The sequence below is a fragment of the Pollachius pollachius genome (assembly GCF_949987615.1).
Source record: "Pollachius pollachius genome assembly, chromosome: 9".
Classification (NCBI taxonomy): Eukaryota; Metazoa; Chordata; class Actinopteri; order Gadiformes; family Gadidae; genus Pollachius; species Pollachius pollachius.
In genome coordinates, this window is record NC_136942.1 from 10,916,699 (window position 1) to 10,943,276 (window position 26,578).

At 51.0% G+C, this 26,578-nt stretch overlaps 1 protein-coding gene across 1 annotated transcript; it reads right to left on the reverse strand.

Annotated features, from left to right (window-relative positions):
• Window positions 1-453: 453 nt before the first annotated feature.
• LOC307080513 (solute carrier family 45 member 3) lies at window positions 454-26,001 on the reverse strand. The gene is made up of 6 exons (XM_079743240.1): window positions 25,900-26,001; window positions 12,410-12,703; window positions 8,628-8,818; window positions 6,647-7,319; window positions 3,627-3,892; window positions 454-3,207 (listed from the first exon to the last, which is right to left on the reverse strand). The coding sequence occupies exons 2-6, from the start codon at window positions 12,555-12,557 to the stop codon at window positions 2,776-2,778; spliced, it is 1,710 nt and encodes a 569-aa protein (XP_079599366.1). The 5' UTR covers window positions 12,558-12,703; window positions 25,900-26,001; the 3' UTR covers window positions 454-2,775.
• Between the last annotated feature and the right edge of the window lie 577 nt (window positions 26,002-26,578).

A 26,578-nucleotide genomic window follows, 5' to 3' on the forward strand; every position in this document is an offset into this window, starting at 1 on the left:
CGCTGCCATGAAACGAGATACGTCCCTTAGCTTGAGCACGCCATTCGACTTGACATGAAAGCCCGTCATATCATCCGACCGCCAACAGCAGCGGAGGCGCGCCGAACGTCAGTGCGCTCTTGACAGCGTTGCGTCAACGGATCGCGCAGTTCTCCGGTCGTCCACTAGAGGTCAGCGTTGACCTACATTTACATCTACATTTCGGGCATTTAGCAGACGCTTTTATCCACAGCGACTTACCACAACTACATTTGTCGTAAGAAAGTGAAAAAACAATATAAAGCTGTCGGTACAATAAGGATTCAGCGCCTGAGGACTCCTAACAGAGCTGGATGATAAGCTTCATACTGTGTATCTGTACAGAACACTACAGTGGACATTTTGGTTCCATTACATCATGAGTCAAAGAGGATATAATGCAGTTCGTTTATTGAGTATAAAATCTATTTCGTAACTGCATAAATTCACCACAATTCAAAAATGATAGATTAACAAAGGGTCTGAATAAAAAACGTAAAAATATGGTTATTGTAGACCTATTGTATTCCAAAGGTTCAGGTTCAATAGTAATAAACTGGGCACTTAGTTGAAACAAATCAAGAAGATGGGAACAAGCGATTTACGGGCCAACAAGTAACTCCAAATAATCTAGTAGACTCCCAAACAATGTTTTAGATTTCTGAAAGGAAAAAGTGGTTATAAACGAATAACGTAAAGCAATATTACAGACCATTTTGTTAATAATTTTTTAGACCATCAATATCTCTGAATGAAATTATAAACATAATAATAGGAAAAGTTCAACAAATAGCCCAACGGCACACGGCCGTTGGGCATGAGAACTTATGTTTGGCTGTGATTGGCTGACAGGTGATGATGCTGATGCCGACATAAGAGGGTAATGTTGTAATATGATATTAAAATAAATTATATCTCTGGATGCTTCTAGACCCCATTCATACAAATAATGTATCTTTCTCACCTTTTTACAAAATTGACCATTGTACTCGCATATGGCCAGACAGCGCTAAGGCCATGTGCTTATGGGTTTATTTAAGTATAATAAATAAATACATTTTTACATTTTGGAAAAGGTTTAGAGGCACTTGAAGTGAACCTGGCCAACAGGTTGGTCGGTCATTGCAAACAGACGCACAACTCGTTATAGTACAGACGCACAACTCGTTATCGTAAGGACGCACAACTCGTTGTCATACTGTCACGGGAGGCTGGATTAAATCCCACGTGGTAGTCTTCATTTTTTCCTGCTTTATCTCCCAGTCTCCAGTCTCTTGGACACACTGACCAGCCAGAGTTTCTGATTGGCTGGCTGGCTCAGCATCCCAGCAGGTTAATACAGACGGGGTTGGGAGTTGAACCACTTGGCACAAAGACCCACCTCTAGTCCTGTTTCAATCGTCCTGACCCGAGTGTCATGTCAGGGATTAATAAAATATCATCTTAATGTTAGCCTTAACACACATCTTAATTATTAATTATGTTAGCCTTCAAATGAAAACCCTCTCCCTGAAGAGCCCTACCAGTGGAACGGAGTGCAACCCTTAGAGGACACGCCCTTAGAGTACACCCCTTAGAGGTCACTCCCTTTGGTCTTCCATCAAAACACCTCGGCCGAGGTCAGGGGTCAGCTAACGATTAGCGGATTAGCCTGAGCAGCAGAGCCGAGCTCCTTACCCTGGATTGTCGTAGTAGAGTTAGGACACTAAGCAGTAACCTGAGACCAATGTCCGTAGCGGAAGCATTGTGTTGAGAGCGAGATGCTAAGGCAGTCCATAACCTCACACAGGTTGCATCAGATCTTCCCATAGGGATATAAATAAGAGTAAAAACACTATGTACAGCAGCAGGTCACACAGGCCGAACGAGGAGCTGGGGGGACGAGCGTGTCGACAGACGGTCTGACGTGGTTCTATGATGTGAGGGGGAGATCTTTTAGGAGTGGATTGGTTTCATTGGCAAAGTGCACTTTTAGTGGAGTTTCTATCAGACAGAGAACTCCAGTGAAGCTGCTGGTAGCCAGCACAAAATGGAGGGGCAGCGTCAGCCAGCGTGTGTTAAACTAGCTATGGCACATTGAGTGGTGATTTGTTGATACATGGTTAAAATTCATTACCAAATAAATCTTAAAACATACAGAGTATATGTATATGTGTGTGTTATTGCACGTGTGTGTGTGTGTGTGTGTATGTCTGACATGCAGACTTCGTATGTGTCCAGTCTCCTTTTTACAGTAAGTGTGTGTGTGTGTACCTGAGGAAGAGGATGGTGGGCAGAGATGAAGGTTACTGGCACCGCAAACACCATCAAAGTACCTTGAGATAAGGGCCGGCTGCCTTGAGAACTACTCGTTCTACTGTGACACGCCAATAGGGGGCGTTCCGACAGAACTACATGTTCTACTAAGATCCGCAAGTAGGGGGCGTTCTTTGAGAACTCTTTTCTATGGAATTCAGCAGGATTCATTCTGTGAGGACACCACTAGGGGGCGTTGGTCTGACAGTCCATCCCCGTGGAAACCAGAGGAAACAGTGACTGTTGACTATCCCCCCCAGCTAAAGGCTGGCGAGCGGATACACACAGTCTCCCACACACACAAACACACACACACTGAACCAAGCCCTCGCTGACGGGGCAGCCTCATGGCCCCACCCCAAGGGTGGGTTGGGGGCAGGGGGGCGCGTCAAGTGGAATCACAGGAGAACCAGAGACGATTCCATCGGGGTGGCCATGGGTCGGGCTCCGCGGCATCAGGCCTCAGGTCTTGAGGTCGCGCTGCTCGAAGACGATGCGGTTGGCCAGGCCGACGGCCAGGCAGCCGAACACCACGGAGCACGCCATGTAGGCGGTGACCGACTGCACCAGCTGCACGATCAGCCCCATGAAGAGCGTGGGGAAAACCTGTGACAGCAGGAAGGTGCTGTCCAGGATGGCGAAGTCCAGCCCCACCCCGCGCTTCTCGAAGCCCCCACCCCCCTCCCTCTCCTCCGGCTCCGCCCCCCCTGCCACGGCCGGACCCTTGGACGAGCCGTTCTGGCCGCTTGGGCTGGTGTAGAAGTCGGAGCCGCCCGGGCCGAAGTAGGCGTGTCCGTTAAGCCCCGCCTCCGCGTAGCTGGCGGTCCCGTGGGGGGGGTCCCGCTTCACGCCGTTCGTGTGGACGCTCTTGGGGTTCCTCTTCGCCATGTAGAGCTGGGAGAGAGAGAGCAGATAGTCAGGGGCCGCTCAGGGGAACCGGGGACTGAAACACAACCAGGGACTGACACTAGGGAGGGACTGAGCTCAGAACGGGAACTGGGAACCGTTCTGCTCTCTGATCCGTCACAACAGGACCCATTTATCCAAAGCATATTACACAAACAACAATATATCGGTACAGTAAGGAAGTTCATAGAACCAAGTGCCAAGCACTAACAATCACTAAATTAATCCATTCCCCGTATACAACAGAGATAGCTAGGATAAGATGCCACACAAAGTTATATTTTTATGTGTCCGGACGTACACCATACAATAAGTGTGTAAGAGGGTGTGTGTGTGGGGGTAAGGGGGGAGGCTATGCAGAGTCCAGGTGACCTCTGAGCTGTGGTCAGCTGCCGGGCGTGGCTCACCTCCTTCTCCTTGTGGTAGTGGCAGGTGAGGGTGTAGGGCAGCGTCTGCAGCGTGGCGTAGGCGTAGCCCGTGAGTGCCGACATCAGCGTGACCAGCAGCACGCTGTTGGAGACACATATGACGGCGGCGGAGAGCGTGAAGCTCGCCATGCTGCTCAGGTAGACCCAGCGCGAGCCCAGCCGCCGCACCAGCCGGCTCATCACCAGCGAGAAGAAGGTGGAGGTGGCACACTGCAGGAACAGACCCAGGCTGCCCATGCGGATACCTGCAGAGAACCAGGTTTAGTAGAGGTGGAGGTGGAGGACTGCAAGGAGACAGAGGTTTACTGGAGGTGGAGGTGGAGGAACAGACCAAGGCTGCCCATGCGGATGCCTGCAGGGGAAACGGGCGGTAGGCTTAGCTCAGGAGGTAGAGCGGGTTGGCTGGTAACGGGAAGGGTGCTAGTTCGATCCCTGGCTCCTCCTAACTTAGTGTCGAACTGTCCCTGAGCAAGGCACCTCACCTTAACTGGTCCCGACGAGCTGGTTTCGCCTTGCATGGTTGACTCTGGTGGTGTCGATGTGTGTATGAATGGTTGTAAGTCGCTTTGAATAAAACCGTCTGCTAAATGTAAGCTGAGGTTTAGGTCATTTATTTATGAAGCATGTTTTAAAACAACCAGGGTGGACTAAATTGCTTGACCCCAGCACAACAGCTTGGGTCAATAAAGACAGGGAGATGGAGGTAAAATTGTCTTTGGTTGATTCACATGCAAGGGAGAAAGAATAGGGATTTAAAATAATAGTTCCTAACAAAAACCACCCAAATTCAGAGTATCCTGTAGGTGGCTCAGTGGTTAGCATCGCTAACCTCCCAGCAGGAGGGAACAAGGTTCAACCCCATCACAAAGGTTCTGGGGTCAAATCTAGAACAACCTCTCCTATCTAGTTCTTGTGTTTGTCCTGCCTCTAAAGAGGTCCACATGTATGTGAAGGTTCCTAGCATGCTAGGATACTCTGCATGCTACGGTACTGAGCAGGATTCTGTTTGTGGAAAACATCTGCTGAAATGTTGAATAAAACACAGCAAGTTAAGCAAGTCCACGGCCTGAGTGAGGCGAGGCATTTCAGTATGACTCTGATGTTGGCACCTCCAGCTCCCAGCCCTGTTGACAGTTTAATCCTCTCAAGATGTCCTCGGATCAGGAGTATTTACTAATATCATCATTAGTTCACTATGAACAGCCAATCACAAAGCCATTGGCTCTGCCACACGCAGACGTCAAGCGGAATGTACACAAAGCACAGCTTGGTAAATAGAGGTAGATGTACTGTAGAACAGGGCTGCATTATGGGCTCTGGGATAAAGTTGGAGATACTTTAGGCTGGAGTTCATAAACACAAAGAAATCCAGTGAGTTTAGCGACTCCACTGAGCTAGCAGAGTGCTAACTGTTTGGGTCTACTCCACTGAGCTAGCAGAGTGCTAACTGTTTGGGTGTACCCCACTGAGCTAGCAGAGTGCTAACTGTTTGGGTCTACTCCACTGAGCTAGCAGAGTGCTAACTGTTTGGGTGTACCCCACTGAGCTAGCAGAGTGCTAACTGTTTGGGTGTACCCCACTGAGCTAGCAGAGTGCTAACTGTTTGGGTCTACTCCACTGAGCTAGCAGAGTGCTAACTGTTTGGGTGTACCCCACTGAGCTAGCAGAGTGCTAACTGTTTGGGTCTACTCCACTGAGCTAGCAGAGTGCTAACTGTTTGGGTGTACCCCACTGAGCTAGCAGAGTGCTAACTGTTTGGGTGTACCCCACTGAGCTAGCAGAGTGCTAACTGTTTAGGTGTACCCCACTGAGCTAGCAGAGTGCTAACTGTTCGGGTGTACCCCACTGAGCTAGCAGAGTGCTAACTGTTTGGGTGTACCCCACTGAGCTAGCAGAGTACTAACTGTTTAGGTGTACCCCACTGAGCTAGCAGAGTGCTAACTGTTTGGGTCTACTCCACTGAGCTAGCAGAGTGCTAACTGTTTGGGTCTACTCCACTGAGCTAGCAGAGTGCTAACTGTTTGTGTCTACTCGACTGAGCTAGCCAGAGAGTGCTAATTGTTTACGACAATAGGCCATTATAGAGCACAGTAGAGGACATTAAAGAACAGATGAGAACAGTAGAAGACAGCAGAAGACAGCAGAGGCCAGTTAGAGTTAGTAGGTTTCCGTGGAGGCTAGTAGAAGACAGCAGACAGTAGAGGACAGTTGAGACAGTAGAGTTCAATAAAGACCAGTAGAGGCAATTCGATACCAGTAGAGACCAGTAGAGTGTAGTAGGAGTCAGTAGAATGCAGTCGAGGACAGCAGAATATAAGTGCAGTAAAGACAGTAGGAGCCAGAGGCGGTGGAGTCTAGTAGAGGCCAGTACAGACACAGTCACTTAAAGGAATACAACACACACAGAAAAAACATAGATCACAATTATAAATAGTAAGGACTCAGATGAGCCAGACCAGTTTTGGCCGCCCTGTTCTGACTGCCCTGTCAGACTCTCAGGCTCATGAGGAAGTGGTTTTATTTTCCCCATAACTTCACATTCAGCTGTCCTCCAACACTGGGTCTGAAGGCAATGTGTGAGGACTCAGGGAGGACGTGTGAGAACACAGAGTCTGTATTTAACTGAGCAGTATGAGGTTTGTGACAGCACCAATGTCATCAGCCTCCCTCTCACGTGTGACAAAGACCCAGGCTGCTGGTCGTCGAAGGGTTTGGAGGAGGAGTGATAATGGCTGCCTAATCAACACTGGATCAGGGTCAAACATGGCGGCACCGACCCACCAACATCACAGACAAACCAGATGCTCAATCACTTCCTTCCTGCTGATCAAAAGTCTGCGGCGCCACCAAGAGTTAAAGAACTCAAAATATCAGTTAACTAATAAGCCACTGTATCCATCTGTGTGTCTGTGTGTGTGTCAGTGTGTGTGTCAGTGTGTGTGTCTGTGTCTGTCTGTCTGTCTGTCTGTCTGTCTGTGCCTCTCCCTCTCTCCCCCTACCTTCATCGTATCTCTCGCGGGCGGCCGTCCCAGGCGGTGCGCTGGGCTCCCCCTGGTACAGCCCCTCGCCCACGAAGTCGGTGTAGAAGAGCATGAAGCTCATGACGGCCACCCAGCTGCAGAGCTGCGCCGCGCAGAGCCGCCGCATCACGGCCGGCACGTGGCAGTAGCTGCGGTAGAGCGCCGGCGTCATGGCGACGCAGGGCCTCAGCAAGCACAGCAGCGGCAGCGAGCGCAGCACCCGCAGCTTACACTTCACCACGTAGCAGCAGGACCGCGGGGCCCCGCTGCGAGGCCCCGCCTCCAGGGGCCCGCCGCCCCCCCCGGCCTCCAGGAGCCCCTCCCCCGCCCCGCCCCCGGCCCCGGCCCCCGAGCAGGCCGGTTCCTCCGATGCCTTCATGGTGACCAGCACGCTGCAGACGAAGATGAGGATGAGGATGGCGAAGAGGCAGTCGGCCTGGCCCCCCAGGTACACGGACAGCAGGCCGCGGCTCCAGTCCAGCGCGGGCAGCAGGTAGCCCACGCAGCCGCCCAGGCTCACCATGAAGGAGAACATGGAGAAGGCCAGGTCCTCCTGGTCGCGATACAGATCCGACAGCAGCGCCTCCAGCGGTGTGAAGCACACCTGGCCGCAGAAGTCCAGCAGCACCACGCCGAAGATCAGGAACCCCACCTGGGACCGAGAGCTCACGTCAACACTTACTCTTTATACAGCATATATATCACATACCCACGGTCCCTTACTCTATATACAGCCTATACGTCACATACCCACGGCCCCTTACTCTATATACAGCCTATACGTCACATACCCACGGCCCCTTACTCTGTATACAGCCTATACGTCACATACCCACGGCCCCTTACTCTGTATACAGCCTATTCTTCACATACCCACGGCCCCTTACTCTGTATACAGCCTATACGTCACATACCCACGGCCCCTTACGCTGTATACAGCTTATTCTTCACATACCCACGGCCCCTTACTCTGTATACAGCCTATTCTTCACATACCCACGGCCCCTTACTCTGTATACAGCCTATACGTCACATACCCACGGCCCCTTACTCTGTATACAGCCTATTCTTCACATACACACGGCCCCTTACTCTTTATACAGCCTATACGTCACATACAAACGGCCCCTTACTCTGTATACAGCCTATTCTTCACATACACACGGCGCCTTACTCTTTATACAGCCTATACGTCACATACCCACGGCCCCTTACTCTGTATACAGCCTATACGTCACATACAAACGGCCCCTTACTCTGTGTACAGCCTATTCTTCACATACACACGGCCCCTTACTCTTTATACAGCCTATACGTCACATACCTACGGTCCCTTACTCTGTATACAGCCTATTCTTCACATACACACGGCCCCTTACTCTTTATACAGCCTATACGTCACATACACACGGCCCCTTACTCTTTATACAGCCTATACGTCACATACCTACGGCCCCTTACTCTTTATACAGCCTATACGTCACATACACACGGCCCCTTACTCTTTATACAGCCTATACGTCACATACACACTTATTCAGTCCCTTATCCCCAGTCCCACTTATTCAATCCCATATTAAGTCAGTTATTCAATATATCCTATACATCGCATAAACACAGACATATATTGTATACTTCAGTCTATAGATTTGATTACATTTAAACCAATGAATTCATACATTATATAATCTACATTTATATATTTATATTTAATCTATATAATCAATCTATATATTTATGTGTAATCTATATAATCCATATTTATATATAACAATCTATATTTAGATATAATCTATATTTAGATATACTCTATTTAGATATAATCTATCTATATTTAGATATAATCAATTTAATCGATATTTATATCTATATTTCCGAGCACACGCTCTGGTGTTTGGACTCCCAGTAAGGGGACCTGTCCGGACCAGGTTGATCCGGTTCGGACCGGGGTGACCCGTACCTGCAGGTTGTGGCTCCCCCAGGCCAGGCGGGCGGCCAGCAGGTCAGCGTGGGGGATGATGAGCAGCGCCAGCAGGACCCCCAGGGAGAGGAGCCACAGGAAGGGCCGGCGCCGCCCGTAGCTGCTGTTGCATTGGTCGCTGGCAGAGCCAATCAGAGGGATGAACAGCAGGCCCAGCACCGGCCCGACCCCTGCACACACACACACACACACACACACACACACACACACACACACACACACACACACACACACACACACACACACACACACACACAGGGAGTTATGGAGGAGAGGGTGAGCAGAGGGGGTTGATATGTTTGTATATTGTTATCCTGGTCTGTTGATCCTGTAAGGTCCATCCTTCCTGTCTGACTCTCCCCCGTCACTGACACTCATCGTGAAGGCCATTCCTCCTCCTCTCCTGATCATGGTTCAGAAGCAGTGGCTCAGGTGTACCGGGTGTCACAATCACCTCCTTATTGCTGCACTGGGATCAGAGGTCTAAAGAACTTTTGGGTTGGTTTGGACTGGTTTATACCTTTTTGGTTTGGACTCTAAAGACTCGTTAAGACTCTAATCCAACACAGGGCCAGTCGTTATGGAGCACATTCAAATCACACCCCATTCTCTAATTAAACTTTACTTTCAAATCTCAACAGAAACATGGAGGACCACTCATAATCTATCGGACTCAACGACAACACTGAGTGTCCAACACTGGACGTTATAGGAGCTCAACACAATAAACATAAACCAACACACACCAGCATACAATCTCATCCTACACTAACATGCGCTCCAACACTCAGTGTTGTCGTTCAGTCTGACAGATTATGAGCGGTCCTCCATGTTTCTGTTGAGATTTGAAAGTAGTTCAATTAGAGAATGGGGTGTGATTTGAATGTGCTCCATAACGACTGGCCCTGTGTTGGATTAGAGTCTTAACGAGTCTTTAGAGTCCAAACCAAAAAGGTATAAACCAGTCCGACAGTAAACAGGGTAAACCTCGACAGGGTAAACTGTGTTAAGATAAGGGTTCCCTTATCTAATCTAGTTTCCCCAGACCTCAGCCCCGTCCCTCAAACACACCGTATCTAATCTCTCCTTCCCCCCAGATGTCCGCCTCTAATTAAAAAGGAAATTGGGCAAAATCCCTGAGCTCAGTTTCACACGGACCATGAGAGTTAGCCCTCAGAGTGGGACTACTGCTGGTGTCCTGTGGGCAGGCTGAGAACAGCAGCCGGCCAACAAGAGCACCACCACAAACACCACACAACTCATCTCCTCCTCCCACCACTTGCTCTCTGACACACACACACACACACACACACACACACACACACACAGACAGAGAGAGAGAGACAAAGAGAGCGAGGGAGCGAGCGAGAGAGTGTGACAGAGAGAGCAGGATGAGAGGAACATGATAGGACACTGGAGAAGGAGAGTAACCGCTGAGGCCCGGTGGGCCAGCTAATGGCAGTGAGATAGCCACCAGACGCGCAATCTGAGAAGCCAGCGCTGCAGCTTTAATCTTCCCAGTGCCCCGTATCCGTCTCCGTCTCCGTCTCCCTCCCTCCTCCCTCCCTCAACTACACTGCAGCAGGTGAGAGACGCCTCTTCTGAACCTGATTCATTAATCCTCTCTGGGGGCCGTTGGTCCTCTGTAGTTTATAGACATTAATATGATGATGAGCCGCAGAAAGGGCCTTCTGCCTGTCGGAAGGGGCCACAATCTAGCGGACTCTGGTAGTTCCTCCAAGTAGCCTATTCTACCTTGAATCTGCTGAATCTCGACTCATGGGCAGTGGGAGTGTCTTTGCAATGAAGTAAAATAAACAGAAAGAGAAACTGTTGAACTGAGGTTCTTCTAAATTCAAATTAAAACGTATAAAGTTGTAAGTCTTCCTGTTCTTCGTGTTGTGAAGGTGCACACGATGTAACTCGCAGGAAGCAATCCATTTCTGTCACACACGCTATGATGACAAACTGTTAACGAGCTGAAACCCAAAGTGTTGACATAATTCACCCAGTGGCCATGTTGGTTCTTCACACTCGCTGAGGGGGGAACTAAAACCAGAGCTCTCTGCTCCCCCTCCCCCAGCCAGCGTTTAGGATTAACAAGAACCGCGTTAACAAAAAACACTTCTCAAAATTTACTCACTTCCACTCTCTGGTGGCTAACCCAAGAACATGACATTATCTAATCCAGACATTACAAGTCTGGATTAGAGACTTACATGGGTCTAGTGTCTAGAGACTGAGGTCTAGATTAGAAGACTGAGAGGAGGACTGAGGTCTAGAGGAGGACTGAGGTCTAGAGGAGAGGACTGAGGTCTAGAGGAGAGGACTGAGGTCTAGAGGAGAGGACTGAGGTCTAGAGGAGAGGACTGAGGTCTAGAGGAGAGGACTGAGGTCTAGAGGAGGACTGAGGTCTAGAGGAGAGGACTGAGGTCTAGAGGAGAGGACTGAGGTCTAGAGGAGAGGAGGACTGAGGTCTAGAGGAGAGGACTGAGGTCTAGAGGAGAGGACTGAGGTCTAGAGGAGGACTGAGGTCTAGAGGAGGACTGAGGTCTAGAGGAGAGGACTGAGGTCTAGAGGAGGACTGAGGTCTAGAGGAGGACTGAGGTCTAGAGGAGAGGACTGAGGTCTAGAGGAGAGGACTGAGGTCTAGAGGAGAGGAGGACTGAGGTCTAGAGGAGGACTGAGGTCTAGAGGAGAGGACTGAGGTCTAGAGGAGGACTGAGGTCTAGAGGAGGACTGAGGTCTAGAGGAGAGGACTGAGGTCTAGAGGAGGACTGAGGTCTAGAGGAGAGGACTGAGGTCTAGAGGAGGACTGAGGTCTAGAGAAGGAGAGAACCCATATCCAGCCCAGAGGGACTCCTCCTGGTCTCATTAGCCAGACCCCCTGATGGGGCAGATGCTCCAGACCTCTTAGGGTCAGACTGTGAACCAGTGGCAGGGGGCACATTCCTTAAATAACTCACATAACTTGAGTCATGTGCCCCTCTTCATCGTCTTCTCTACGGCTCCTCTACCTCAGGAACAACGCTGTCTGGGACCGGGAATGCAGTCCGGATGGATTTGGTCGGAACAGCTCTGGTCAATTTCATGCAAATAATAAATGAGAGATGGCGATGATGGAAGCCGATCTCTCAGAACTGTAAGGGTCTGCTCCTTCTCCCTTCGGCCCCACAATGTCCTTTGGTTAGCCTGGAACCAATGACTTACCAACCTTAACTACCTTATGGATCCCCCGGGGTCTGAAATAAAGAATTTTATTATATACCTTAACCCTAGTCCTGTTAGGATGCGAGTACATTCATCTCCCACTAGTACACAACTTTCTACCCCTTTTCCCATTAACTCTTAAAGACGTGCCAGTACAACAACCAAAGTGTGCGTGTGTGTGTGTGTGTGTGTGTGTGTGTGTGTGTGTGTGTGTGTGTGTGTGTGTGTGTGTGTGTGTGTGTGTGTGTGTGTGTGTGTGTGTGTGTGTGTGTGTGTGTGTGTGTTGTTAAGTCTCACAGCTGAAAGGCACTAGGTTCGATCCTCATGGCCCTGCAGCCTTAACAGCGACCTCGCTCCCCAGCCAGAGAGAACTTCACCCAACCCCTAGGGCGGGTCACTAGTCTGGGTCCAGGACCGACCTAGGACCAAGTCTAGATGAGGACCGAGGTCTAGGGGACTGAGGTCTAGAAGAGAGGACTTAGAGGACCTTCCTAGGACCTGGTCTAGTCTAGAGGACCTACCTAGGAACGGTTCTAGCCTACAGGACCTACCTAGAACCATTGTCATGTATCTCTCCTGCACGCCGGCCTCCAGCAGCAGTGGGGGGGCGTAGGTGATGCCGGCCGCCAGGCAGATCTCCAGACCGCAGGTCAGCGCGTTGAGCAGGACCAGACGCCAGCGGGAACGCCATCCCGGCATCCTGACCGGACCGGCGCTTGTGGCCGGGGGCGGAGTCTGATGGGGGTCCGGGGTGGATGGGGAAGCCACCTGGGAGAGAGGGCAGCGGTGTCACCAGGTCGTCTCAGTTGACCAGGTGGGTCCATCTTGCTACTGGCATGCTGGACCTGAGGAGGAGGAGGAGGAGGAGGAGGAGGAGGAGGAGGCGGCGGCTTTTAGATTCATATTCCATCGTTGCCCCATTACGGTCCATTCTGAAGGTGTCCGACCACACAGTCAGGTCATGTCAGGTCAATTTTTATTTTTATAGCGCATTTACAGACGGCTGAGCAGCACCAAAGTGCTTCACAAGAAAGTTTTGAAGCGCAATAAACAAAGAAATGGCCTAAGGCAAAAAGACAATGACTGTAGGAGTTAAAAGAATGCAAAAAATAAAATTAAAAAAGGTAATCAGGGGACACTATGCACAGGCACTAAAAGAAACACCGGACTTCCCCAGCGTGGTCTCACTGACGTCGCCATGGAAACGGTTAAAGGCATAACGTGCGGTTTTAAGAGGAATGAAGGGCCAAATGGAGGAGAAGAAAAATATCCATTTTCTAATTCCTCCCCTCAGCTCAGGGTCAACGGACAAGAGGTTTAAACACTGAAGGACGTTTCCACGTTGAGATACAATTGCTGTAATATAGCTTGAATAAAACAATACTACATGTCAAAACAAGTCAATGTAAGCCTATAGTTTATCTGCATTAACAAACAAACAAACAGCAGAAAAGTTGATGGATCAACAACCACAACAAGAGCGGGCTGTGTGTTATTGACGAGCAATGTGTGGACGACAGTTACCAGGTTTAATGGAAGAGGGTCACGAGAAATAATCAATCAGGATTTATCGATTAAATGTCTCCAGTGCCCATTAGCAGTAACATTACCAAGATGGAGGAGGAAGGTGACACTTTTAACTACTCAATAAAGGGGCCTTCATCGTTCTAGAACATCCTGGTGTTGTGTGACACTAAAACACTAGAGGGTCAAACTATCATGTATCATGTAGCACTTGGACATCTGACCAACTCTTTGATAAAAGGGAATTTTGAACCAATAGCCATCGTTGACCTGGCGGTCATATTAGTTCGCTGGTTGGGTAAACATTCTAGAATCAGAACTCTTTGAAAGTCAATCAATGGTCTACCCAGGTCGCAGTAAGAACTTCTATGAAGTGTTCTATTAAGTTTGTAGAAGTTGTTCCCACCCTACCAACCAACATGGCCGACAGGTAAATAAGGTCCACACCCAATGAGACTGAAGCCCTGAAGTATAAGCAACACCTCAATGACTCTGAGTAGTTTCACCAGGGAACGGTTCTACTGCCCAAGGAGCCCGGCCAGATGTTGAATCATCCCGCCCCCTGATACCTGTATAATGTGTGTACACAGCTGCTTACTTTGGGGCACCACAAAAGGTCAATGAAAGGTCGCTGAAGTTCACCAGAAGGGCTAATGAAAGGTCACGACACCTGGGATTTAGTGGCTCCAGGCCAGACGCTACGGACCAGAGGCTCAGATGTTCCACCACCCTGGAGCCCGCAGCAGCTGGACAGCAGACCGGACCTCGCCCCCACGCCGGGGCTAGACGTCCGGACGGCCGGAGAACGCTGCTATCGTCTGGTTCCCATGTGCTCTTTGAGCTGAAACACTGAGAACACCGATGGGGAGACGAGACGCTGCCTTAGAAATCTGCTTATTCATCAACAGACTATACGGCTCACATCGTTCAGCGAGACTACAGAGCACAGCGGGTCCTAATAGCCCATGGTCTGATCTTCAGGGGAGATAGGGGGAGACTGGAGACCGATATTCCCAGTGTGATTCATTTGTGCCGTGATTAGTCACATATCCAGTGTTTGACAGGGGTTGGTTTTAACATCTGCTGTGAGAACACATTAGTCAGACTCCTGCCACGCTCAGTCAACCACACTGCCACGATAACGCTCAGCTCCTCGGGATCCAAAACAAATCCAAAAAAATCAAGCCGGAATTCATGTCCAACTTTGAGAGATCCCTCAACTGGTTTTCTGGTGCAGGACCAGAGCCTCAGCAGTTCACCAGCAGACGGACCAGAGATGCGAGTCCAGCAGACCCAGGACCAGGTCCAAAAAGCAGGTCTGAAAAGCTCAATCCTAGACCTGAACTCGACTCAAGTTCGCTCACCAGGAACCACCAAGACCTCCAGGTTCCAGAACAGGGACTTAGTATCAATTGTAAGTCCAACTCTAACCCTGCTGTGCAACACATTAGGCTGTGAGGATACACGCCCAAGCTAAATTACAGTATATATATATATATATATATATATATATATATATATATATATATAGTTACCCAATCTTAGGAATCTGGAATTGAAACCTCTGGAATTCAGGAATTCAGTTTTCTGGAGGAGGCGCGTTAATAAAACGATGTCACTGAATAAATAAGGATGCCGTAGCGAGGTCCAGAGTCTGGACTGCAGGACTACACAGCCCCGATACTACACAGCCTGATACTACACAACCTCAAGACCGTATCATCTGATCTGCGAACAGCTGGGGCAGAAGAACGTCCAGTTCTATCCCAAGAAGTCTCGGGCGCAGCTGTCGACCGCGTCTTCTCCATACAGCCTCCCAGAACATCCCAGGCGTCATGGTTCCGTACATACCATCAGTATGAACAGAACCTTGTCCAGATGTACTTATGAATCAGGTAATGAACCCCAGGACAATATAATATGACTTGTGCATAACTAGTAAGACCCTTTTATCCAAAGGGTTATTTCCAACCGTCTGCCATGCCATCAATGGGAATCAAACCCCTAACCCTGGCAGTGTTAATGCCTTGCTCTACCACTTTGAGCTACACAGGGAATCAAAAAAAAAATCGTGATTATGATTTTTCACATAATCGAGCAGACCTACACGCACCATTTAAAACTTAAACAAACACAACCCTTCATTGTTCTTCATAGATTTAAATTATGAAGGGTTAATCCCTTAACAAGATGTATTTATAGATACGAGTTACTCCTCCCCATGTTCGGTACCTCTGTATGAAATGTCTTCTTTAATAAACTGGCTGTGATGTCACTCAATCAAGAGGTGTGGGGCTTTAATCAACACAGCAGAACCCCCAGTGCGTCCCAGTTGGACGGACGTCGCTGGCTCTTGGTTTCTCAAGAGCTCCAGGAGGCTCTCCAATCCCGTTAAATCATGACATCACGGCGGCGGCCTCGCCGAGGCGTGAGGACCGCGCGTCTGAAGCGGGAACACGCGTCTATATTTACATGAGGAGCGAGAGCTCATCTGGTGGCTGTCGGCACACTGCTCACAGCAGAGCACAACTCAGTCAGTCTATAAGATACACAGCTAATCACAGCCTCTACTGTGTGTGTGTGTGTGTGTGTGTGTGTGTGTGTGTAGTGAGTCTATAAGATACACAGGTAAGGTAGGGCTCTCAATTAGTCTTGCTGTGATTGGTAAACCAGTGAGAGGATTCTTCCTCTTGTTCTTCTCACCTCAGGTGTGAGTTATGGACTGAGATCAGCCAGCGGGTCGTGTTCTCCTCAGCAGGGGTGCCAGCGCTGCCCACGTTCCCTTGGGCAATAGGAGCTAGCCATTCTTCCTCCAGTTCTACCTTGCTCAAGGGGCTGTAGGACCGTGCCACAACCGTCACACCCCGTTGGAGAATCCCCACCCCTCCCATGGTGACTATTCTACAGTACACTATAGTATTCACCATGGTGGTTTACTGTAGTCTAGTGTGCTTACTTTAACGGACCCTAACCCTCCACCTGTGATACCGGACATGCATAAACTAGCGCGTCCCTTTCTGATGATGTCACTTCCAGCCTGAGAGCGTGGGCCTGGAAGAACAGACTTCTGTGTGTGTGTGTGTGTGTGTGTGTGTGTGTGTGTGTGTGTGTGTGTGTGTGTGTGTGTGTGTGTGTGTGTGTGTGTGTGTGTGTGTGTGTGTGTGTGTGTGTGTGTGTGTGTGTGTGTGTGTGTGCGCGCGCGGAGTTGCGTGCGTGTTCAAAGCTTGCCCTCTAATCTTCATTCTCACGAGGCCCTTTGACCTCTCCCCGATGGCCTTTAGGCGTCTCTCTGAAGGCCTGCGTCGACTTCCATCTGATTTGGCTCCATGCCAAACCTCCACACACACACACACACACACACACACACACACACACACACACACACACACACACACACACACACACACACACACACACACACACACACACAATGCCCCCTGCGGTTCCGTGCTAAAAGTCCTCCCCTCTCCTCCTCATCGACCTGCAGACCCGTCTGCCCGTTCCTACAAGTTATACTGGGACGCCCGACTTACTTCTGGGACCCTCACCTCACTACAGACCCACCATAGCCCTGGTCGAGAGCCCTCTGGGGGGGGCGGCCGAGGGAGACCCCCTGTCCTCCCCCCTTTACTGAGCCGGAAGGTCAGCTCTGTGATGACGGCTGAGCCCCCCCAGGGGACCCCTTCCCCCCGCGACATGACTCAGACCCGGCTCCTGGGAACACAACAGGCTTTGTGCGCATTATGCTGCAGAGTAACTGGATCCACTGGAGGAGTGGGAAGATCAATTAGGCTTTGATTTAACACAGGGGAGGGGCGGGGCTACAGGCTCAGTGTGCTAGCTACAGGCTAAAGGCTACAGGCTACAGTGTTCTAGTTACAGGCTAAAGGCTACAGGCTACAATGTGCTATCTACAGGCTAAAGGCTACAGGCTCAGTGTGCTATCTACAGGCTGAAGGCAACAGGCTAAAAGCTACAGGGTACAGGTTACAGTGTGCTATCTGCAGGCTAAAGGCTACAGTGGGCTATCTGCAGGCTAAACGCTACAATCTAAAGGCTACAGTGGGCTATCTTGTCTGCAGCCGCTGGTGAGCAGACCAGCTGGACCAACCGCTCTCCAGACCCCCCCCCAGAGACAGAGACAGAGAAAGACAGAGAGACATTTAGAGCTAGACAGACAAAGACAGAGACAGACAGAGATAGTGAGGGAGACAGAGAAAGAGATAGGCAGGAGATCACCTGACCTCCTTGTCGTATTTCTGGAGATGCTAATAATACCTCGACGGCTACGACCCAATCTCAAGTGTGTAGTGCTCCGCTAGCGACCACTCACACAGCTACAGGTTCTGCTCTACACAATACTTACCAATAATCATTAAGACATAACTATTAATGACCTGGTCCCAGAGACTCCATATCACACAGTGTGTGTGTGTGTGTGTGTGTGTGTGTGTGTGTGTGTGTGTGTGTGTGTGTGTGTGTGTGTGTGTGTGTGTGTGTGTTAAACAAGAGATGGGCGGGGCTAACACAACTCAACAATAGATTGTTGACAATAGAGCGTTCAATAGAGCGTAACAATAGCCAGTAGGGGCCTCTGGTGCATTGTGGGTCAGTGATACTGATAACGCAGCTCGATACTGAGCTCTCTCTCTCTCTCTCTCTCTCTCTCTCTCTCTCTCTCTCTCTCTCTCTCTCTCTCTCTCTCTCTCTCTCTCTCTCTCTCTCTCTCTCTCTCTCTCTCTCTCTCTCTCTCTCTCTCTCTCTCTCTCTCTCTCTCTCTCTCTCTCTCTCTCTCTCTCTCTCTCTCTCGGCAGAACAGAGAAATGCAAAGGAAGCCACTAGTCTTTGTATCTTAACAACATAGCCAGCCATCCCCCCGTCAAACCAGATTAGTGGAGATCTGTGCTTTAAGATTTAAGAGCAGTTTAAGAACAATAGTTCTGTTCCTGTCAAACCAACATTACTAGACACACACACACACACACACACACACACACACACAATATCATCATCCATTCCCTCAAATCCCCCTCAGATTGAAGTGGTCTGACTGGTGCTTAGCGTTCTTTTTAAAGAACTAGTCCTCAAACAGAAGACCGCTCCTCAAACAGAACCCACGACCAGAAGACCCAGAAGACTTTTCCTCAAACAGAACCCGGGATCAGGTGAGTAGATAGACACCATGGTATCAAGCAGATAGACACCGTGTAACCAGTAGATAGAAAACATGGTAACCAGGTGAGCAGATAAACACCATGGTAACCAAGTGAGCAGCGATCGGTCCCATATCAGCTAAACGTCCGCCTCAGTATTGATCACTGATCAGCTGATTAATCGCTCCCGTTACACATTAACCTTTAAGTAAACCCGTGCAATGCAAATATGACCGACACACCCGTTTACACGCACCACTGATGCATGGAATACAGGATTTTGGGGGTGGGGCCAAGTGTTCCGGACGTCCAGCTCACAACAAACAATCACCAACGTGATGAGGGCATTCAAAGTCCACTTCCACTGGGGCTGATTTTAAAGAGCCTGTGGCTCAACACCTCCTGACATCACTTCCTGCTGTGGTCTTAACGTTGTACTACGTATAACATTAAGCGTCTTCACTTAATTTCACGTCAAGTTGTGAGTGAAGCATGATGTAAGGAGGCACATCAGTCGACCACCACCGGTCCCATGTCTCGGTCCTGGGCTCCGCAGCAGTGATGGAGAGGCTGGGCTCGGCGGCCGACACACAGAGGCATTGTTGGGCTCCGGTCGGGGCAACACAGACACCGCCTCAGACACAGCGGCCAGTTGAAAGGAGAGGGCTGTTCCCTCTGCGCACAGCGAGAACAAGCAGCGGATTAACAGCGCTCGTCGTGGTGTCCTCGTCTTCTGCAGGACACGAGTTGCGTTGCTCGGAATGGAACAGGCCACCATTATGACGGAGAACACAACACAGGCCTCACGGGTTCCCCCACAGAGGACCATTGATGGAGGTGGGCTCTGAGGGCCCAGGAGGAGCCGGTGGGTGGTGGGGGGCTCTTCTGGTGCCTCTGATTGGAGGTTCTCATCAGCAGCGGGCTGGTGATGGTCCATACCACCCCGGAGGAGCAGATGTTAAGGAGCAGGTTGAACTCCGGTTCACCGTGGAAAGTCGTGGTTGAGCGTGGTTTAGGGTTCCTCTTCCGTCACACAGGAACTGGTCTGGGCTCCAGCTTGTGGCTGCCTCTCAGACACAGAGCTACCCACAAGGTTCCCTTATCGGGAATTCTTCCAACACGTCATTACATCACCATCACCAGAATACATCCGACAGCACTTATGTATTTTGGTGACTTCGGCCGATGACACCCACTGATTAGACAGATGCAGACCAAAAGTAGAGGCCAATGAATGGAGTGGAGACCCAGGGGCTAAAGACCCAGGGGGTAGAGACCCAGGGGGCTACAGACCCAGGTAGATACAAAGGGGGTGCCGACCCAGGTAGAGACCCAGGTGGAGACCCAGGTAGAGACCCAGGTGGAGACCCAGGTGGAGACCCAGGTAGAGACCCAGGTAGAGACCCAGGTAGAGACTCAGGTAGAGACTCAGGTAGAGACTCAGGTAGAGACCCAGGTAGAGACCCAGGGGGGGTAGAGACCCAGAGGGTAGAGATCCAGGGGGTAGAAACCCAGGGGGTAGAAACCCAGGGGGTAGAGACCCAGGGGGTAGAGACCCAGTGGGTAGAGACCCAGGGGGGTAGCGACCCAGGTACTGACCTAGGGGGTTGGTGACTTAGGGGGTAGAGACCCAGGGGGTAGAGACCCAGGGGGTAGAAACCCAGGGGGTAGAAACCCAGGGGATGGAGACCAGGGGGTAGCGACCCAGGTACTGACCCAGGGGGTTGGTGACTCAGGGGGTAGAGACCCAGGGGGGTAGAGATCCAGGTAGAGACCCAGGGGGGTAGAGACCCAGGGGGTAGAGACCCAGGGGGAAGAGAGACCTGTTCCGTTACGGATATTCTACCGAAGAACACTATTCCACTAAGTGGATGAAGCTTTCAGAAGGAGCTTTTAATATTCATTTCTCGAGCGGCCGGTCTTAACAGTGGTGATTTGAAACCTTCTTTAGCTTACTAGTGCTGGCCGAGTTTGACGTAGAAGGGTCCCTCAGACCTGAGCTGTTCTGTTGTCAGCCTTCAGATCACTCACGTACAGTCTAACCCTAAAGTCCCACCCTCCACACCCTGTGATTCTGGAAAGCCAAGCACTGTGTAATCAGGACCAAACATCACCTCCTCTCCTGCTCCCAGTACACAGACTCAGCTTGCCAGCACTCCCAGTATTAAGTGGAACTGCCGTTTTTTGGGTGGAGAAGCCGTAAGATTAACCCAGGTCAAACCTCCCTACCCTTTACCCCACAAGCAGCAGCTTGGCCTGGACTCACAGGTAGGGGATAAACAGTAGAGAGACCGGTCATAAATAGTGTGAGTGAGTGAGTGAGTGAGTGAGTGAGTGAGTGAGTGAGTGAGTGAGTGAGTGAGTGAGTGAGTGAGTGAGTGAGTGAGTCAGGAAGCCATCCCAGGCTTAGCCCCCCTAGCTCCGTGTCTCGACCGGTTGTCACCAGACAATAGCGCGGCTGAACGGGACATCAAAGCCCCCCTGCCCCCCGCTCCCTCCTCATTCAGGCTGAATGGCGGTCGCGGAGGCGTCGTGTATCAAAGCCCCGCCCAGCTTCTCTTTCTGCCCACATGAAAGAGCCCAACTCTGGTGTCATGTGTTCACCCCCGCTTCAAAGAAACCACAACACCAGAATCCTCCTTCAACATGCTATGGCCCCCGTCTCCCGCCGCAGGCCCCCCGACGCAACGCACTGATTCACTCAAGCATCCGTCGTTTCCACATTCATTCATTCATTCAGTCGTTAATGACCACAAGGTGGCCTTCTGCAGTTACACGTTTCTGAGTGGGGGAGGGAGAGATACAAGCCATGGGGGGGGGGACAGAGACAGAGACCGAGAGAGAAGCCATGGGGACACACCGAGACTGGGGGACACAGTCAGAGAGAGAGACTTAACCACAGTGTCGCCCCACGCGTTCCCAGATACTGCAGATATTGTTTAGAAGTACAAAGGAAAAGGCTTAACCGACACAAAAGGTACAAAGGTACTTCTTTCCTTTTCAAAATACTGATAATTCATTGGCAGTCGACTGCCATCGGCTGGAACTCAAGGTGACACCAGGTGACTCCAGGTGACTCCAGGTGAGCCCAGGTGTGTCAGCTATGAACCCCCCAGCGTCCGCTGTGTCGTCGGAGTGCATTCAAAGTTCGCAGTAAAGGCCTGAGACGGAGATGAGCAGATGGGTGCGCTTGTTTCCTTGGGTTCTGAGCCGGTGCACCCCCACACCTTGGCCCAACGGAACACACACACACACACACACACACACACACACACACACACACACACACACACACACTTTGACTGGAAAAGCTAATTGTGACAATTTATCAGAACAAATAACGAACCAACAGACGAGCAGTTTGTGATGTGGTGAACGGGGTGGGTGGGGGTCGGCGTCATCTAATCGTATTGCTGAAGTGTGTCTGTTGGGGGGGGCGTCATTAGAGGATTGGCGGCCATGTTCCCAGGCCCAGCTGGCTACAGTCGCTCTATTACAGGGGAGCAGCGGCGACCTCCGACCCCGCCTCCGCGGGGGGGGGGCGGGGGAACACTTTGTGCCTCCGAGTCTCCCGGAGCCCCCGACCCCCCCTGCTGGGACCTGGGGGCCACAGACCTGATTCTGCATTCCACAGAGGAACCCTGTTCCCCTCCAGTCCGGTTCTCCCAGTCCTGGACCGCAAGCGCCCTCAAGCCTCTGATTGGCTGCCTGATCCGAATGAGAGAAGTGAGAGAACGGCCCCTCCGAGCCCCCCCCCCCCCCGGCGGTGTCAATCATGTGCAAAGCGTCCGACCGTAAGGGGAGGAGCTACAGGAAACGGTTTCGTTTGACCTAGATTAAAATCCTCGGTCAAGCGAACAGTAAGGGTGGAGATCACCTCCCGACGCTCTCTGAGCTCCACCTTCTCTCAGTCCTCAGCCGAGTGGTCTAGATAACACCACCTCTGATCAGTGATTAGTGCTGGGGGGAGAGGGGGGGGGGGCTTCACTCTGCGGTTCACCACTGACACCCCCCCGCAGGGCCCCTACCAACCACAGCAGCACCACATGGGGGAGAACCTCCTGCCAAACGACACCACCACCGACACAACCACCACCACCACCCCCACCACCTAACCAACATCACCAACACCCCAGCCCCCCACCACCCTAACCACCACCGCCACCAACACCCTAAGTTAGCCCCCCACCACCCTAACTACCACCGCCCCCCACACAACTGTGAGTGGGATGTTGTTTGATCGGACCCAATGAGAGATCCCTCTTCCTGCCCTCCTCCCCTATGTTCTCCAACTATTGGCTGCCTGTCGTCACCTGGAGGCTCCTGTTCAGAGCGGTGCTGCTCACCTGACCGACAACCTGACCAATCAGACAATGGGCCTTCGAGCCTCACCAATCAGAGCTCTGCCCCAGCAGGAGTGGAACTGAGAGAGTGTTCTGCTGAACTGAGAGAGTGTTCTGCTGAACTGAGAGAGTGTTCTGCTGAACTGAGAGTGTCCTGCTGACCCTGATCTGAGGGGCCCCTGGCGGAGCCAGCGTCAGCCAGGGGCCAGGAGGGCCCGGAGAGAGAGCCATTGTACAGCCGCATACCGGGGATTGTTCCGGCCCGCGGCGGCTCCAGGAAACAATGCCGCAGACAAGACACAGCTTAGCACAGAGGCCTCTGACCACACCCCTTACCACGCCCAACGGGTTACCGCGGAGACACACCGCGCCGGGTACACTCTGAACCCTAATCCAGCTCCTCAGAGGAGGGGTCGGGGTCAGGGGTGAGGAGGAACACAGGTATGAGGGGGAGAGACACCCAGAGGGCCAGCCCAGACAGATTGAGTGACTGAGGAGCAGAAGGTGACCCCGGTCATGTGACCGCCGTCAGGTGACCCCGGTCATGTGACCTCCGTCAGGTGACCAGTCAGGTGACCCCAGTCATGTGACCGTAGTTAAAGGTCTATAAGGAGCTTGGTGCCTGGAGGCAGATTAGCCCGGCCTGGGACCAGACATCTGGTAGTCTGGCGAGGAGACTCCAGGGGGAGGATCAGGACACCCTGACCCCCAGCCCCCTACCTCTACTGGGGCGGGGGGGGGGGGTCACCCACACTTTCTGTCCAGGCTTCAGAACCCCTCAGGTTCCCCTTTGAACCGTTATTATCCATACCGGCAGCAGTGTTGCCAGATTGGGACAGATTTTTCACCCAATCTGGCAACCCTGGCTGTGCGAATCTGGCCTGATCTGGCAACACTGAGCTCGAGCATCACGGTTAATCCTGGAGCACCCAGGGGGGTGAAGAGGAGGAGGCTGAGGGTGTCTGGTTCTGTCCTCAGCACAGCGGATATCAAACTAATCCAGGCGGTTTTGTGGGTGGTAGATAATCCAGACCGGTCATGAATGTCAGTTGTACGTCCAGACAACGAATCGATAAAACATCTCCCTCCCTGCTGCTTAGTTTCCATGGTAACGAGTGTCTCCTGTTACCCGTTCAGACAGTCCATCTGGGTGCGACGGCGTTCTTACCGGTGTGGTGTTGCCGTTACCCCAGATTCAAACTATCAACTAGTAACTTTGTTACTAGCCGTCGATGACGTTTAAACTCTTCTGCCATTGGCCGAACATTTATGGAGACTACAGTTTGGACATCGTTTCATATGAAATATCCAATCAGAGAAGACTGAAGAAGGACAACGAATGATAGTGGAAGAGATCCTGACGTTTTAAGATTAGAAGACATTAGACGTGATATCTTATTGAGATAAGACACGTCTACTTTACAGATAAAACCGGTCCGGGAGGAAAGGCATTCAGAGTTTCAACCTAACCAGAAAGCCTCGTCATGCATATTCCACACAGGGCCAATATAAACCGTGAACACGCAGAGACCAGAGATATCACAGCAGCATCTCAAACCACCGCTCAGCCAGTGGAGGAGTTCTGCGATTTCCACTGAGACGTATCCCAAACCAGAGGAAAGCCACTAGTGAAGGAGGTCTCTCCACCCCTCTCCCACACCCTGTGTTGGAGAGGGGATGCAGGCTGACTCCTGACTCCTTCGACGGGTCAGAGACCCCAGGTCTCAGGGTGCAGAAACACAGCAGTTCCCAGAAACTGAGAAGGGACAGAAATAAGCGTGTGGGCCTTTTTTTTAATGTACGAAACACACATAAAGAATTACTTGTGTCCCCGCAAATAATGCCATTACAGTTTGGAATTGACAAAACTTGGATTGATCGTGTAAAAAAAATGAGAAAGAGAAGAGAGAGAGAGCGAGAGAGAGAGTGAGAGACAAGGCATTATTCAGCGTGGATGAATACCACTTCAGAGGGACGGAGGAGGAGGGCGTGCGTTGTGCGAGGCCAGAGTCATGACCGTGGAGCATCAAAGGTCCCTCTGTGGTGGGTGCTTTAGCCTCTGACCTCTGGTCCTCTTCCCTCTGAACACAGCTTTCTGGAGGATCCGATTTCCCGGTAAAACATAATGAGCCACACTGCTGAGAGGAGAGGTTTGGACTACTGGACCTCGGTGAGACGTCTGTGCATGGTGAACTGTCTCTGAACCCGGCGCATTTAAAGCTTCGCTGGTTATTTTGTATTAATGTAAAAGTTAGAGGAAACATCTGAAAACATTTCTAATGACGACCAATACTTTGTCATGTATTTTTTCGAATTTCATAACAACATAATAAAAGACTTCGACAATGTCGAAATAAAAAAGAAGAGATTCGTACGAGTTAAAATAAGAAGTCCAATGAGATGATCTCCAGAAACAGAAGACCACCATCTCGTCTCTCTGGTCGGCGGAGGGGGGGGGGGGGGGGGGGGGGGTGTTCAGCGACCTGAGGAGTTTGGACCAACTTCCAGAGACCAACCTCCCCCCGTACACATGTCAGGAGCCAGTGCGACTGGGTCCCCACCGCGCTACCCTACTGGTGGAGCAGGACCAGTACCGCACGGCACAGCGGGGAGCCGTCCCACAGGAGAACTCTTCACAGGAGGAACAGTTCCTCCGCTGAGGGCTTTGATTTCAGAGACGACACAACTAACATTGCGCGCACACACACACACACACGCACACACGTCTAACGTGGCTCAGTGTATCACGACTATCTTTCACATCGTGTAGTCACACACATACACGCGCGCGCGCACACGCGGGTTGAGTCGGGATACACACCGCGATGTATATGGGGACACGACTCGTCCTCACAAAGCGATCCAAGACGTTTTAAGACCCGCGGTCGCTCTGAGTTCGGCCGTCCGTCTCCGAAAACACGCCAGCACGGCATCAAGTACAACACAACCGCCACACTGAACCACAACACACAACTACAACACAGAGCCGCAAACTAGAGAGAAGTAACCGGGAAGACCTACCGTGTGATCGGCTTCAAGGAATCCATGCGACGGGGACGTGGTGGTTCTGCTCGGTGTACCCGCTGTTGGCCAACTACTTGTAGGCAGGACTGTCCGCCCGGGACGGGACGGGAGGAGGGGTGGCAGATACCTCGTGGGAAGGGATGCTCCAAATGAGTGTTATTGGAGAGGCAGAGGGCGGGACTTCCGGTGTTAACGACGAGAAGCGAGAGAAAGGGCGGGCGTTTTAGTAGAGAGCAATCCGTTTCCGTTACGTGTTCAATTAGTTATTTATCCAGTTAGTTGTCAAACGCCATACATCATCTTCTTGTCGTTATGGTTGTTAACTGGCGTACGCTGCTAATCGGAAGTGAGTTGCGGTAGACCGGAATAACGCTACAACTCAGAATCCTCTCTCGGCGTTTGGCGGAAAGCTGAACTGTACGGAGAGGCGACAGCCGCGGCGCGGAATGTGGGGACGCGCTGTCGACGAGATGGTCATAAAGACTACAAAACATAACGTCAAGCTCGATAACTAAATGCTATATACATAAAATTGTTGTATAGACTCGGTTTAAATGCATTTATAGTATATATATATTAAATGGGAGTGATAATGCATCATTGTTTGTTTACAGAACATTAACATTTGTATGATAATTCATTTACATAATTAGATCTAATTAGTTTGTTTATCCTT